Genomic DNA, 17160 nt, shown 5'->3' with positions numbered 1-17160 from the left:
ACCAGGAAAACATGTTATTGCTCAGGGCAAACAAAACGGCTGAAAAACTGTTTAAGAAGGGAGAATTGGGTTGTGTTATTCAGATCAATATGATAGCTGAAAATACACCAGATGCTTCAGCAGTTCAGGATATACCCAGTGAAATTCAGAAGTTACTACAGTTATTTCCGGGAGTGATACAGGAACCCAAGGGATTACCTCCAAAAAGGGAGTGTGATCATACCATTAACCTAAAAACTGGGTCTGAACCCCCAAACCTGAGGCCCTATCGAGTACCTCATTACCAAAAAGAATCAATGGAAAAGATTATAGCTGAACTGCTGCAGTCTGAAGAAATCCAACCTAGTTTCAGCCCATATGCATCACCTGCTGTAATGGTTAGGAAAAAAGATGGATCATGGAGGTTGTGTGTGGATTACAGACAGCTAAATGCACAAACTATCAAAAACAAATTTCCAATGCCTATCATAGAAGACTTGATTGGGGAATTGAATGGTGCAATGATATTTACTAAGTTGGACTTGAGATCAGGCTACCATCAGATCAGGATGGATGAGAGAGATATACAGAAAACTGCATTCAAAACACATTTGGGTCATTATGAGTACAAGGTTATGCCATTTGGGTTAACCAATGCCCCAGCCACTTTCCAAGCTCTAATGAACCAAATTTTTGCAGAGTATCTAAGGAAATTTGTCATTGTATTCTTTGATGACATATTGATTTACAGCTCAAACATGTCTGAACACTTGCAACATCTTAAGCTGGTATTGCAGGCATTGGAAAAAAATCAGCTGAGAATCAAATTGAAGAAATGCACTTTTGCTCAAACAAGTGTAGCCTATTTGGGGCATGTCATTTCCAGAGATGGAGTAGCCACTAACCGTGAAAAGATCAAGGAGATACTGAATTGGCAAATTCCTAAAAATATTTCTGAATTGAGGAGTTTCCTGGGAATGACAGGATATTATCGGAGGTTCATTATGGGATATGGAATTATCTGCAGGCCTCTCCATGACATGCTCAAGAAGGATAATTTTCAATGGGGTGAAGAGCAAACTAAGGCCTTTGAAGAATTGAAACAATGCCTGTGTCATAGTCCAGTACTGGCATTACCAGATTTCAACATGCCAGTCACCCTTGAGACTGATGCTAGTGGGAAGGGCATAGGGGCAGTTCTTATGCAGAATGGCAGGCCAATAGCATACTTCAGTAAAACTTTGGGACCTAAATCTGCAGCTCAATCCATCTATGAAAAGGAATCCATGGCTATTTTGGAGGCTCTCAAACACTGGAGACATTACATACTGGGTAACAAATTAGTTATCATAACTGATCAACAAAGTCTGAAGTACATGATGACCCAGAGGTTGACAGAAGGAATACAACACAAGCTGTTGTTGAAATTATTAGAGTTTGATTACCTAATTGAATATAAAAGTGGCAAAGAGAACAAAGTAGCAGATGCTCTCTCCAGAAAACCTGAAGAAAAAGAGATATGTCAGGCAGTAACCACAGTTACATTGGAGTGGATCAGGGATTTGGAGCTCAGTTATGATCAGGATGAACTAGCTCAGAAAATCAGAGATTGGGTTGACTCAGATAATCCTGGGGGCATTTACAGCAGTGATGGTAATCTACTCAAGTACCAGGGAAGGATTTATGTTGGGGCTCAAACTGAACTCCGGAAGCAGTTAATACATACTTACCATGCATCTAACTTTGGAGGGCATTCTGGAATGAGAGCAACGTATCAAAGAATGAAAAGGTTGTTTTATTGGCCAAAAATTAAAAGGGAAATTGAAACCTTCATTAGAGAATGTCCCACTTGCCATGTAACAAAGGCTGAGAACATACACATACCTGGATTGCTTAATCCCCTGGAGATCCCAGAAATGGCATGGACTCACATATCAATGGACTTTGTGGAAGGCTTGCCACGATCTGCAGGTAAAGATACTATCCTAGTGGTAGTTGATAGGCTGACAAAATATGCACATTTTATAGCAATGTCTCACCCGTTCACTGTACAAGATGTGGTTGAAGTTTTCATGAGGGAAATACACAGGCTCCATGGTACCCCTATTGCCATTGTCACAGATAGGGATAGGGTCTTTACCAGTCAGCTATTTAGGGAGATTTTTAATGCTCTAAATGTTCAACTCAGATTCAGCACTGCATACCACCCTCAAACTGATGGCCAAACAGAACGAGTCAATCAGTGTTTGGAATCATATCTCAGAAGCATGACCTTCCAGGAACCTCAGAAATGGTACAGATGGCTGGCTCTAGCTGAATGGTGGTACAATACCACCTATCATACATCAATTGATATGACTCCTTTCAGAGCACTCTACGGGTATCACCCACCGCAAATAGGAGAATTTTCGGTACCTTGCAATGTATCAGCTGAAGCCAGGGTCGCTTTGGAGGACAAGGAAGAAATATTGAAGAATCTGAAAGACAGTCTAGCAACTGCCCAACATCGGATGAAATTTTATGCTGACAAAAACAGAACTGAGAGACAACTGCTGGTGGGAGATATGGTTTACATCAAACTTCAACCTTACAGACAAAATGCTTTTGGTATTAGAGGCTCTCTGAAACTCAGATCGAAGTTTTATGGTCCTTTTAAAGTTCTTGAGAAGATTGGCCAGCTGGCTTATCGTTGGCAATTACCTGAAGATTCTAACATACATCCGGTTTTCCATGTCAGTCAGTTGAAAAAGCATTTGGGTCCAAACGCAGTACCTCTTGCTAACTTACCATTGGTCGGACCAAATGGCAAGATCAAAAATGAACCAGTTTCAGTGCTGCAACGTAGGATGATCCCTAGAGGAGGTGTGGCCGTGACTCATTGGCTAATACTTTGGCAGAACCTGTCTCCTGCAGAAAGTGGAGGCGTGAAGCAGCATCGGATGGCTCAGACTAAAACGGGCGAAACGTTATGAAGATCGAACGGTCGCAACTTAATTTACTTTACTGTTTTTGTCATCTTTTGTCGGGTTGTGCTTTCACCCGTGTAAAGCAAAAAAAAAAAAAAAACTCTGAGACAACACAGCTGTAATCTCCTTTTATGCCAGCCGATGCGGCCAATGAGAAGTATGAAGTGAGAAGTAATTTTTAGTATCTTAGGAGTAGAAGTAATTAGGGTTCATCTTGACTTGCGGCGACCACCCAAAATACTTGGCGATCCGTTCGTTTTATTCACTGAATTTGTGTAGTTTTCTTCAGATTATCAGGTTCTCATCCCGGGATCTGACAACGACACTGGATTCAGTACCCCTGCGATTTTTGGTATCGATTTTAGGGGTTCCGTATCGATTGCGCGGTGTTCATCTGCAATCAGTTCTAGTGTTCCGTTTTCTAGGTGTTCCACCCTTTCTTGCGTGCTCATCTCGTTGCAAATTCGGCACATCGAAACAAATAGAGTTCGCGGGTCGCACTGTAATGCATCCGTAATCACTTCAAGGCTTCTGGCTTGCCATGCCATATGATGGGAGCTCTCAGAATTTCTTCGGCTAAACAATCGATGTGAATTTGTAACAAAAAAGATGTAAGGACTGCATCTTCTGATTTAGTTATTTTGTCTGAAATTCGATAGAGGGGTCTTGCTCATATACGTAAGTGTACAACAACGCTCCCTTGAGACAATGTGCATCCCTCTCAAAATTACAAACAAAGGAAAAGTTTCTCTCATATGGAATACTGGAAGGTGAGTTACAGTAGCATCATTACTAGCAAGTGCAGTCCAAATCAATCTCCGAACAACGCAAAACAATTGAACAAACTTCAGGTCCTGATGAATAACAAAAGGCAATGTTTCAGGTGGTGTTACCAACACCTCCATACCTATGAACTTATTGCAACAGGCAAGACAAATTGAGATGCACCAGACAAGACTATTACTGAAGGAAAAAAGGAATATGGCACTCCTACATGTGTAGCTCTGGAACATGCTGCATTTTCTGGTGCATATTGCTCTCAATCCAGTGAGTTTTAAAGTTCTTGTGCAGATAAAGTAGCCACAGTATTTTCAAGGTTCGAAGGGTTTCAATGCCCAGAGGGACCCTCTCCAGACCTGAAAGAGATACAATGTACAAACCTTCAATGATTGGAAGTGCACCATTCATAATCTGCAGCTCGTTGACATCAGGCATGTTCTTCAGCACAAGTGTCTTCAGGAGGGGGAAAGCCTCCGCAGAAAGAACCAACGTTTTTGCGCCACGCACGTTGTTCAGTCTTAGGTAAGTGAGGTTCTTCAAGTGTGATGCAAGCATCGCTAGTGGATCTTTCCCAAGTTGACACCCATTCAGTGCTAGATACTTGAGTTGTGTACCGTGGTCATGAAATATTGGGTAATCAAGTGTCCCCTTGGCCCATTGCCCTCTGATAATCAACTTGTGCAGTTGCGTGGACTTTGGCTTGAGAGCCTCAAAGCAAAGTGCCTCGTTTTTGTCCCTTGCAGAGAGAAGCAAGCTGGAGAGAAGTGGCATATCTGACAGGGTAGCAAAAAGCTTTGCACAATCAGTAGAACTTATGTTGTCAATCCACACACTTCTTAATTTCATCAGTTTCTTCAGCTGCTCAGCCAATTCCTTGCTGGCTTGCACGGTCTCAAGAGTTTGTAGTTCTTTCAAGTTGGACAAATCTTTGGGTGCTTGCACTCCAATAAAGTACCTGAACTCCTCTTGCTTCTCATCAGCATATCTATCTGCTAGTAGGTGCCTTAACTTCTTGATATTAACAATTCCCCGTGGTAGCTTCTCTATTTTTGTTTGCTTGATGTCCAGAGTATGGAGATTAGACAGGTTTTCAATAGTGTCTGGCAGTGACTTGACCTTGGTGAGCCTTAAGCCAATGTAACGTAGGTTGAATAAATTACCTACAGATTTTGGCAGTTCAGTGATTTCTGAATCTTGAAGCTCGAGAACAGTGAGGTATTTTGATTCTGACAAAATTGAATCTAACATATAAGGGGAGGCTGAAATTGTTCTGAGTAATACTAGGGTTCGAAGCCGTGGAAGTTTCAGTTTTGGTGCACTGTTATCTTTCCATCCACAAGATGACAAGCGGCGAACATCCCTATCCATTTCTATCATTGTGCCATAATCATCTGCGGAACCAAAGTTCTCCTCTTTAGCTATAGAAAGTGCCAGGTCACGTACAAGGTCATGCATCTTACAGCTTCTAACCCTACCTAGCTCATCATAGTCCACAACTTCTAGCAGATTCCTTTGGATCAGTTCCCGAAGATATCTATCAGCTACCTCCTCTGGTGTATTTTGTCTTTTTCGCACTGTAAAGCCTTCTGCAACCCACAGCCTGACAAGGGTCTCCCGTGGAAATTTATGATCTTCTGGGAACAGGCTGCAATACAAGAAACAGTTTCTAAGATGTCCAGGTAAGTCTTGGTAGCTCAGATTTAGAATTGCTTGGATATTGCTGTTGTTCACTAGCTCGTCCTGAAGTTGTTTGTACACTTCATTCCAAACATGATACTCTGGTTGTACTGAAGACAACAGGCCACCTATAGACACGATTGCAAGTGGCAGGCCTTTGCACCTATCCACTATGTTGTGAACCACATTCTCAAGATCCTGTGGGCAATTGCTGTGCATGGTGTTATAGAAGGCCTTTCTGCAGAAGAGATTAAATGCATCACTTTTCTCCAATGGCTTGACTATGAGTTGACGTGTTGGGTGAGCAAGAGTTGTTACATCACCCTGTCGTGTCGTGATGATTATGCGACCAGCTTGGAGATTCTGGAATGCATCAGCCATTTGATTGTATGCTTCTCGATTCCAGACATCATCCAATACAATCAGAAATCTGCTATCTACTAGTCTTTGCTTTATTGTACGTTTCAATTCATGGGCATCCAAATCTGATAGCTGTGTCTGTTCAGGTGGCCCAATCTTTCTAAGCAATTTCCTCAGCAAATCAAGCTCATCATATTTCTGTGACACATCAATCCAAGTAGAATCTTGAAAATTGTTTTTCTCCCGCTCATACACATTACGAACCAAGGTAGTTTTTCCCAATCCACCCATACCAGATACTGTTATCACTGTGTTACCTGCCTCATTGGAGTCCAACCATTCAGTCAACAATTTCCTACTATTTTCAATCCCTACAAGATCATCTTGAACGAGTTCCAGGAGGCAGTCTTGGGATCGTTTCCTTTCAATATTAGCAAGTGGATTGGGATTGAAGTGGGATTGCTGTAGCCACCGTTCTTTCCGTTTTACAACATTTTCAATTCTCTTCTCTATCTGAGTAATCTCATCAGCTATTTCACTGAAAACTGCAACATAATTTCCTTTGGTGAAGATTTTTTTCATGGCATTCTCTTCCTCTAATTTAAGAGCATAGTATGAGTATTTGTCCATTACATCCTCAACATGATGGGCCACGCCGCGCACCTGTGAAATCCAGCCCTTGACAACATCGTCTGTAAGATGTGTTGTACTTATCTGCTTTATAACATTGTTCATCATTTTCAGTTCATTCTCTATTTCCTCAACCTTCCGTGGTAGTTCCTTCAGATTTGTAACTTTTTCAGATAGCTTGGCTATAGCAGCTTTGGTGGCTTCCTCCACTAAAACAGAACCAATTTTTGAGACAGCAAGGATTACAGCCTCCATGTCTTCTGCATGACGATGCACAGATTACATTCCATAATTTAGTCACAAACTAATGTAAATTAGTACAAGCTAGGGCATCAGTCCTTGTAATTTAACAAGAAGGTTATGAAAAAAGATTACTTATGTGCCACTCAGCTTACTCATCCTATTGAGCCTAAAGTTTTGTTCCATCCCATACATGCTTGTGAGTTTTTATTTTGATCTTCTATGTACCCACCTGTTACATGATCATAGTTTTAAATTTGTTCTTCTTGGAAAATATTATCTTTATAAATTAAACCTTGATAAAACTTTTCTAAACTGGACCCTAAGCACAGATCCATGAAATTTTGGCACTATATATACTATGGCGCTCTAAGATTTGGTGTGATGTAGGGTGCCAACTAGGATAGTATTTTTGTGGACCTTAGTGGCTCCATTGAGCACATGGGTGCCCATATGCGCTATTCAGAAAGGTCCATTTTCTGTAATAGGCTACACTGTGCCTATTAGTACAAAATGTTTGGAAAGGGGCTGAATTGTGTAAATCTTTTTTGAGAAATAATTCCTTTATAGTGTCTGCAACATTTACTATTTCTGAAGGTTTACACGTTTATGTGCCATTTGTTTATAGTTTTTGTTTTTGTAGTTAGCCTGTGAGACCTACTGCTTGGTATTTTGAAGTCCCAGTCTTGATGGTCATTGGCAATCACCAATGATTTATTTAAGAGGTGATATAATCATGTATATTAAATGCTTTCAGCATTTTCCATCTTTTTACCAGGGAATTATTTGTGCAATCACCTGTCAGCTGTGCTTTACAGATTGTATTGCGAAGTCTCTTTCTTTGAAAAACACTGCCTCAACTCTGGGGGTGCTAAGGGGATCCTGCAGAGTGCCAGAGTGGCTTCCATTTAACCTAATTGTCCGAAAAAGTTTGATATGTATCTCAGGGTAAAGCTGTGTAGTAATGCCATCACCAGTGGATTCGTGTAATTGGTTCAGCCCATCTTTGTATTACCTGTAATATGCTTATTTGTCTGGAATAACGACTTATGCAATGCTAGTGAATTGTGTTTGTCGGAAGAGAGGAGAGAATCTTTATGGTGGTCTCTGAAGCTCCAGGCCTCTAGGGAGGTGCTCGATATGGAAAAGTAGAACCTGGAGAAAGGAATACTGACAGTGTTTGTTCTAGTCACTTCAGCAACCTTCCTCATTGCAAGACAGCAGCAGCATTTAGGCAGGCACATGAGTTAGATTTAAAAGTTTGTTAGATTTGTTATGGGCTCTATAATTGGCCTGTTTCCTTTTGTAACCTCTATAACTCTGCTGCTCCCATATAAGCATTGGATGTGTTGTAAAACTACAATGCAAGTAAATAACAACTTCCATGTCAGGATTGGTTGGTAATAAGAAGATATCTTTGGATTAAATTCAATGCCTCATGGAAACTATTATTCCATCGTTCCATATTATAAGACTTTCTAAACTTACCTAAATACGTGTGCTAATCAATCTGAACACATCCAAAACATACACATTGATACATAGATAAATTTAGGGGAACCAGAAGTCTTATAATATTAATATGAAATGGAAGGAGTGCTAACCATTTCATCAGGAAGCAGTATAAAGATGCACCAAAAATTTGAGACTGAGGATGGAAGACTAAGTAACAAAGAAAGAAATGTGAAAATGACTGGAACGTGTAATTAGCACATACTGCATGCCTACAGTGTTGAAACTTGAAAGTGATGATTTAAGCAACAGTAATATAAAAAAATGCAGTTGAATCGTCACTAAAAATCTTTCCCTACTGAAACTGAGAACGAACTAATTGCTCAGTATTTTCAAGCAAGGAAACTTTACTGAAAATTTGCACTATCCAATGACAGAAAAGCTCTTTCCCACTCTTTGGGACTGATAATTCGCTGATGTTCTGCGGAACTATGCTCGCGCGAATTCAAATTCAAATTCAGAACTAATTGCCCAATGTTTTCAACCCAAAATAGACTAACAATCCCTCCTCTCAAGTCTCAAACGGGGCAAAATTCACACAAGAAAGGCAGAATTTCCCAGCATATATAAACAAAAAAAATCAAACCTGACAGCTTACGAACTTGATTTATACAAAGCAAAGATTCAGTACAAATTAATGAATCTAACCTGAGCTGCAGAGACCAATTAGGCGTGTCTTGAAGAGCAAAGCTGGTGAGATGACGAGAGGTTGAAAGGCAGCAAGGGCAGATTATAAGCACAGAGCCACTAGCCCCAAATCTCATTCAGATCCAGCTTGTCTGAATTTTCTGAATCAGCCACTACCGACGACTTGACCTGGAAACGAAGTCGACGCGGCTAAGCAATCATGTACCCATCGTCTAGTGGCCAAGTTGTGCGTGCAGGTGCAGGACGGGAGTCCACTGTGGAAGCTTCCTTCCAAGAAACTTCTGATCTCAGAATTTATATGGATTGTTCGTAAAAAGAGGATCCGTAGTCCAGTAGTAGGTGAACTGGAAAGCCATCCCGAATGCAGAGAAAAAAAACGGAGGATTTGGATTGTTAAGGAATAATTCGTATTGATATTACTGGTTTGTAGAAATGAAGTATAGGAAAATCAAAGTAAAATTTTCTTTCCTATGGGAGATAGAGATGAAACAAAGAAAGTTTTACATCCACTCTAATCTTTTGAAAAAATTACAATAAATTGTTGTGTATATGCATTCCTACTTCTCTATTTTTCTTATTCATATGAGCGAAAACTCCTCCCAACTGAATAAACCCTTATGGGGTGATTGTTTGCTTAAAAAAATCCAAACAAAATATTTGCAGATGAAAAATAATTTGTGAACTAAAAATTTATAGACATAGTCTTAGCTATCTAAAAGTTAATACTGGAAAACAAACTTTGGTGAAAAAACCTTAAAATTAACTCTAAATTTAAGGTTAAAAATTTAATTTTAATTTATAAGTATAAACGGAATCGAAAAGAGAACGGTGTTAGTCAGTTGGAACAAGGACCAAATTAGTCTACTGTGGTCCTGCAGCCACTGCGGCTAACCGCTAAAGTGACTAGTGTCCACATACGGATGACTGACGGTCAAACTGCTTAATATAATTCCTGTCTCCTTATTCTAATCTCTAATTAATGACAGCTTACAGAAAGCTAGAGGCTTGTTCTCTTCTGTTTTCATCCAATTTAAAGGGCCGGAGACCGGAGACCGGAGACCTGCAACTGCAAGTCTTCGTCTTTCTCATCTCGCCGGTCGCCGGAGAGGAGGTAGCTAACCAGCCGGAGATCCGACATGAGCGATAGTAATCCTCCAGGTATGTGGATTCTAAAAGCTTAACGAATCATCAACCAAGAGAACTATTTCTCAGACCAAATCGACAAACGTTAATGGTTTGAGATAGAACTTTCTTTCTGTAAATTTCTTACTTTTGTGGTGTTGGCATGTAGGCTACTTCATCGGCCGTCCGGCGAACCACGAAGAACAGCAGGCTTCACGGCCCGTTGAGGAACAGAACGCTCAGATCCCTGGTACGTATGTACTATAGCTCAAACAGGTTTAGTTCCGATGGGATACGCGATCCGTTGTTTTAGTGCTGGTACGATCGTTTCTTAATTTTCGGTATTCTGTACATCAAATATTTTAATCTGTTTTGTTTACTAGATTGATTCCCTCGTAGTTCATAATATATAACAGTTTGGATCCATTTAAAGGTATGAAAATCTTTATTTTTGATTTTTTTTCTTCTTCTTCTGATAAGGCTACTACAGTGGTCATCCCCTAAGACCTAATGGTACCAATGAACAAGCGAAGAAACCGAGCTTCTTCGAGAGACTGTAGGTGTAATCAATACATAATATCAGAGTTTTCAGAAACTATTAGAAGCTTACCCAATTTTCTCTTTGCGTGATCTCCTCCTGCAGCTTTGGGTGCTTCTCTAGCAGGCGAAATGCGAACTAGATCGGCGCGGCTGTGATCGCAATTTCAACGTATGGTTCATCGAGAAATCGAAGGGAATTTGGATGGTGTGAAGTCCCTCATTTGTGTCAGGAACTACGATCCTGTTTATTCCAAAGATTTTTCATGTTCGGTGTTTACATTGTTGTATATTGTGTATTCAGAGAAATGAGATTATTCCGTGTGATACATTAGTGTTTTGCTTACGGAATTGGATCGATGAATTTCTAATGTGGTTATTGGTCTCCCTAAAAGGGGTATTTTACTGTAAACTTTTTTTTTACAAGAAAAGGGCCATATGAATATGACAACTCTGAACTTTCATAAAAAGTAAAACCATAACGTCATGGATATTTGTAAGGGCAAAGACAACAGCGTAGATGGTTGTTGTCTATTTGACATATACAGATAGCTAAATAGACAACTTGTACAATGACTTGTCTATTTATTTATCTGCAAAACATTTAATTTATCCTTTGACATATAAATAAAGGTAATCAATAGTGCTATTGAGAATAGACAAGATGTGGCATACAACAGTGCTAGGATGTGTCGGTTTGGTATTGGAGCACGCACCCATGTCGTCTCATCACGAAGAGATGTTGTGGCCGTCTGTTAGATGTGATAGGGTTTTTTTTTACAAATTTTAACCTACAGACGGCTTATAAACAGCTGTTGCAGGTGCTCGCAAGCCTTTCAAGAAATTGACCACAACTGTCATGGATTTTGATGTGTTGTTGCTTGAATCGAGGAATTCCGCATGGATAAAACAGGAATTTTTCCAAAGTTTGTTTTCAGAGGCAAATGACTACACTGGAGAAAGCATCCTTTCTGATCGAGACTGATCCTGGTGTTGTGTAAATAAACTTGAAGATAATGATCTTACTCATTCAAATCAAGTTACACTTGAAATCTTATGAATTGCTGTTCAAAGTCCTAATTAATCAAGAAATTTAACGCAGAAACCTTCGTGAGAAAAAATCATATGCACTGACCAGCAATAATCACTACATGGCTATATGTCTATATGACTACAACATAAGGGAACACAGTGGGTCGTCACATACTTTCCATGTATGTTATAAGAGATATATAAAGAGGAAATCTAGGATATCTAATAGGAAAAAACAAGTTTTATTAGAAAACTTTAAGAGTCTTAGAAGAAAAAGACCAGGAGTCATATTAGAAAATTAATAACATAATCCAAATATATTGAATATTATGATTCGGACCATATCTTTTAACACCTTACAACTTCTTTAGTTACATCTAACTTCCAAGTCTAATCTCCAATGCATCCTTGTGATTCTCCTTTTGGACTGAAATTTTTGTAAAGCCATGGAGCTTTGCACCTACCACTCACTCTGCCAAAGCAGTAACTTGCAATTACATTTTGCAGCAGAGCACTTATTGGCAGGAATCATGGCAATGGAATTAAACTTTTGTTATAACATTCCGAAATAGAGTGACAATCACTACAATGTTAGAAACAAAGGCACAAACGAGACACGAATTTACCGTGGAAAACTCTTGCGGGAAAAACCACGGGCGCCAACCGGCAATAACCACTATGAGGATATGATTACAATGCAGGGAAAACAATGAGAACTCTCTTCTTCCCGTGCAGACTACAAGAGTATATATAAGAGGAAAATCTAAGAGTCCTAGTAGGATTAGGCGAAAGAATCCTATTAGGAAACTAATCCGACTCCTAGTAGAAAACAACTGGGAGAAACCTACTAGGAAACTAATCCGAATATAATTTCAGTTATAATTCGGATCACATATTTAACAATCTCCACCTTGAGACGAATTTCCTCTTGTAGCATCAAAATCATCAATCACCAATAAACACCTCATAGGTCAAATTGATTGCGCGCCAAATAGTCTCTTGGACTATACCGTAACACCAACCAAGCTTGAGCAAAGCTCAAACTTAGTGGCAGGAACTGACTTTGTCATCATGTCAGCTGGATTATCATGAGTACTTATCTTACATACCTTAACATCACCATCAGTAATAACACATTGAATAAAGTGATATCTGACATCAATGTGCTTAGTTCTCTCATGAAACATCTGATCCTTTGTAAGGCAAATTGTACTTTGACTGTCACAAAATATATTTATGTAAGACGTAACTCCACAAAGCTCAGTATACAAGCCTCTGAGCCAAATAGCTTCTTTGCAAGCTTCAGAAATAGCCATGTACTCTGCTTCAGTGGTAGATAAGGCAATAATTGCTTGTAAATTTGCCTTCTAACTAACAGCACAACCTCCAATAGTGAAAACATAACCTGTAAGCGATCTTCTCTTATCCAAATCTCCAGCAAAATCTGAATCCACATAACCAACAAGTCCATCTCTAGACGTCCCAAACTGCAAACAAGCATTAGAAGTACCACGCAGATATCTGAAAATCCACTGAACTGCTTTCTAATGCTCTTTGCCAGGATTAGCCATGTATCTACTAACAACACTCAAAGCATGTGATAAGTCAGGACATGAACATACCATGGCATACATAAGTGAACCAACTGTACTTGAATATGGAACTCCAGACATATACTTAATATCAACTTCTGATTATGGACAGGAATCTGAAGATAATCTGAAATGTGCAGCTAAAGGAGTGCTCACTGGTTTTGCATCATGCATATTGAAGCGCGAAGGACCTTTTCAATATAACCTTTCTGGCTAAGATACAACTTGCTAGGCTGTCTTTCTCTAGTAATTTTCATACCGAGAATTTTCTTCGCTGCACCTAAATCCTTCATCTCAAACTCACTACTCAATTGTGCCTTCAACTTTGCTATCTCTGATTTGTCTTTTGCAGCAATCAACATATCATCAACATAAAGAAGCAGATATATAGTTAAACCATTAACCTCTTTGAGATAAACACAACTATCAAATTGTGATCTTTTGAAATTCTGAGAAAACATGAAAGAGTCAAATCTCTTGTACCATTGCCGAGGTGATTGTTTCAACCCATAAAGGGAATTATCCAACCTACAAACAAAGTTTTCTTTATCAGGAACAACAAAACCTTCAGGTTGCTCCACATAGATGTCTTCTTCTAACTCCCCATGTAAAAATGCAGTTTTCACATCTAATTGCTCTAGTTCATAGTCATGCATTGCAACAATACCAAGTAAAGTGCGAATTGAACTATGCTTCACAACTGGGGAAAACACATCATTGAAATCAATACCTGGAATCTGGCTATATCCTTTAGTAACTAACCTTGCTTTGTATCTTGCCTCATCAGTTGGAGATATACCTTCCTTTCTTTTGAAAATCCATTTGCAACGGATAGGTTTCTTCTCCTTTGGCAATTCCACTAATTTTCAAGTTTGATTCTTTTCAAGTGACTCCATCTCATCATGCATGGCAGCTATCCATCTATTGTTATCGGCAGAAACAATAGCCTCAAAATATGAAGAAGGTTCTGCATTACCTTCGATTTCTTCCGCCACACTCATAGCATAAGCAACTATGTTCGCTTCTTCGATCAATCTTTGAGGGGCTTTAATATTTCGTCTAGCTCTGCCTTGTGCAATAGAGTATTTTGGTGACTGCTCAATAACAGAAGAATCTGACTCTTCAATAATCGGTGCATCTTGGTTAATAGTAATATTCTGTTTTTCTGGTACATGTCCTGAACTGATCAAGCGCTCCACCTGCACGCTTGCTTTCTGCTGACTCTCAACAGGAACATTAGTAGAAGACTTATCATTCAACATAACTGATTCATTGAAGATGACATTTCTACTAATCACAACCTTTTCGGTTTCAGGACACCATAACTTGTAGGCTTTCACACCAGAAGGATATCTAAGAAAAGTGCACTTAATAGCTCTAGGCTCCAATTTACCATTATCAACGTGAGCATAAGCAGTACAACTAAATATTTTTAGGTCTGAATAATTAGCTAGGGAACCAGACCACATCTCAATTGGAGTTTTCTTATCGATGGCATAACTGGGTGAGCGATTAATGAGATAACAAGCAGTGGAAGCGGCTTCCGCCCAAAACCGTCTAGGTAAACCTGCATTTGACAACATACAACGGGCCTTTGAAATAATTGTCCTGTTCATACGCTCAACTACGCCGTTCTATTGAGGTGTACAAGAAATGGTGTAGTGGCGCACAATACCTTTTGACCTGCAATATGATTTAAATTGCCTAGAACAGAACTCCATCCTATTATCAGTACGAAGGACTTTCACCTTCCTTTCAGTCTGTCTTTCGACCATAGTCTTCCACTCCTTAAATACTGAAAAGGCTTCAAATTTGTGCTTTAGAAAATAGGGCCAAACTTTTCTCGAATAATCATCAACAATAGTCATCATATAACGAGCAACTCCAAATGACCTCTTACGAGTAGGACCCCATAAGTCAGAATGCACATAATCAAGAATACCTTCAGTAGTATGTGTAGATGTGGTAAACTTCACCCTCTTGTGTTTTGCCAAAAATGCAATGCTCACAAAATTTCAACTTTTCGATGTCTTGTCCATCTAGTAATCCTCTCTTGCTCAATTCTGCCAAACCAATTTCACTCATATGCCCAAGACGCTTATGCCAAAGATCAGTAACACCGGAATTCAATAATGGATCAGTAACTGCAGCAACATTACCTACTATCGTAGTACCTCGTAGATAGTACAAATCGGTAGTCTTAATATCAGCTTTCATCACAACAAGAGAGCCTTTTGTTACCTTCAAAATTCCGTCTCCACCGGAATGTCTGTACCCTTTGTGATCAAGAGTAGACAAAGAGATGGGATTTCTCTTCAAACTGGGAATATGCCGCACATCTGACAATCAAACATCTTGATCTGTATTGTACCAATGCCCGTAACTTTACAGGGCGTGTTATCACCCATCAAAACATTACCACCTTGTACAGGTTCATAGGTGGCAAACCAATCCCTATTAGGGCACATATGATAGGTGCATCCAGTATCAAGAAGCCACTGATCACTGGTTTGTACACAACCAGCATAAGCAACCAGTAATTCTGTATCTGGTTTATCATCAGTAGCAACTGCGACTTTACCTTGCTCTTCTTGCTTACCTTTCGGTCTGTAATTTCCCTTTTGCCTTTCTTTGTTCTGTAGCTTCCAACAATCAGAAATATTATGTCCACCTTTCTTGCAGTATTTGCACGACTTATACCTGCCTCTAGACTTTGATCTCCCGCGGTAGCTAGTAGAACTTTTGTCTCTTGATTTGTTATTCGTGTTCTTCTCCTGTTGCCTGTCCCGAACAACCAAGTTTTCTGTTTGTGAATTAGAACCTTCAGAAGGTACCATCTTCTTTATCTTTTCCTTGGCATTCAAAGCATCATAAACTTCTTGCAAAGTTAGAGTATCACGACTATACAAGATAGTGTCTCTGAAATTTGCATATGAGCTAGGCAACGAGCACAACAGAATAAGGTCTAAATCCTTTTCATCATACTTTATCTTCATGGACTCAAGGTTAGCAACAATTTCCTTGAAAGTGGAGAGATCTTGCAACTTGTGCAAAAATAACTTTTGCTTCAGGTGCATCTTGCTGGTCAGATCCTTTGTCATGCATATCTATTCCAGCTTCAACCACAGCGCGGCGGCTGTCTTCTCCTTAAGCACCTCCTGCAAAATACTATTAGACAAATGAAGATGAATATATGCCATAGCCTTACGGTCTCTTTTCTTCTCATCGTCGGACCAATCACTTGTCCTTTTGTTGTTGAATCCATCAAGCGCATCATCCAGATCTTGCTGTGCAAAAATTGCACACATCTTTACTTGCCACAACGAGAATCTTGTGTCTCGATCCAAAAGAGGTAGATAATACTTCAAACTCGCCATTGAGAATAAATCCTGAATCTGCTGGTATTAATTTATTGAACCCTAGCAAATACGAGAAACTCCAGTGCTCGAAACGATGCATAATAGATGATCTGATAGCTTTTGGGGTACAGAAAATCGGGTAAACGTAGCAATTGAACCAAAAAAATAATTTACTGTAGCTACTACAGTAACCTGGATGGATTGGATGGAACGATATGTTTGCTTCTCCTCTATGTGCGTGAGAGCAGTAGAGATTTGTTTCCTCCGTGCGTCGCGCGCCTGCTGGGTGAGGGTGCTGACTCCGATTTGCTCTCGCCGAATAATGCAATTTGACGGAACGACGACTCAGTAGATCGCTGAGAAAACCCGATCGGCAGCAACAGCGTAGCGTAGATTAATCTTCGTGGCTCTGACACCACTTGTTAAAAACAAAGGCACAAACGAGACACGAATTTAACGTGAAAAACCCTTGCGGGAAAAACCACGGGCGCCAACCGGCAATAACCACTATGAGGATATGATTACAATGCAGGGGAAACAATGAAAACTCTCTTCTTCCCGTGCAGACTATAGGAGTATATATAAGGGGAAAATCTAAGAGTTCTAGTAGGATTAGGCGAAAGAATCCTATTAGGAAACTAATCTGACTCCTAGTAGGAAACAACGGGGAGAAACCTACTAGGAAACTAATCCGAATATAATTCCAGTTATAATTCGGATCACATA

The 17160-nt window shown here is 39.7% G+C and overlaps 1 protein-coding gene and 1 long non-coding RNA gene across 2 annotated transcripts; one reads left to right on the top strand and one right to left on the bottom strand.

Annotated features, from left to right (window-relative positions):
- Window positions 1-3569: 3569 nt before the first annotated feature.
- LOC102701387 (disease resistance protein RPM1-like) lies at window positions 3570-8944 on the bottom strand. The gene is made up of 2 exons (XM_006662770.3): window positions 8793-8944; window positions 3570-6652 (listed from the first exon to the last, which is right to left on the bottom strand). Exon 2 carries the CDS (start codon window positions 6645-6647, stop codon window positions 3936-3938), a length of 2712 nt encoding a protein of 903 aa, XP_006662833.1. The 5' UTR covers window positions 6648-6652; window positions 8793-8944; the 3' UTR covers window positions 3570-3935.
- Window positions 8945-9802: 858 nt separating this feature from the next.
- Window positions 9803-10918, top strand: LOC102701664. Its single transcript, XR_423894.3, has 4 exons — window positions 9803-9950; window positions 10084-10164; window positions 10395-10470; window positions 10558-10918. It is a non-coding gene; the product is annotated as an uncharacterized LOC102701664 (long non-coding RNA).
- Window positions 10919-17160: the final 6242 nt, after the last annotated feature.

Source organism: Oryza brachyantha, chromosome 11, assembly GCF_000231095.2.
Source record: "Oryza brachyantha chromosome 11, ObraRS2, whole genome shotgun sequence".
Taxonomy (NCBI): Eukaryota; Viridiplantae; Streptophyta; class Magnoliopsida; order Poales; family Poaceae; genus Oryza; species Oryza brachyantha.
The sequence above is the reverse complement of the archived record's forward strand: the minus strand, read 5'-3'. Positions and strand labels throughout refer to the sequence as shown.

What these genes read in the sequence shown, in the direction of transcription:
- LOC102701387 (XM_006662770.3), bottom strand. Translation starts at nt 6,647, where the DNA reads ATGGAGGCTGTAATCCTTGCTGTCTCAAAAATTGGTTCTGTTTTAGTG.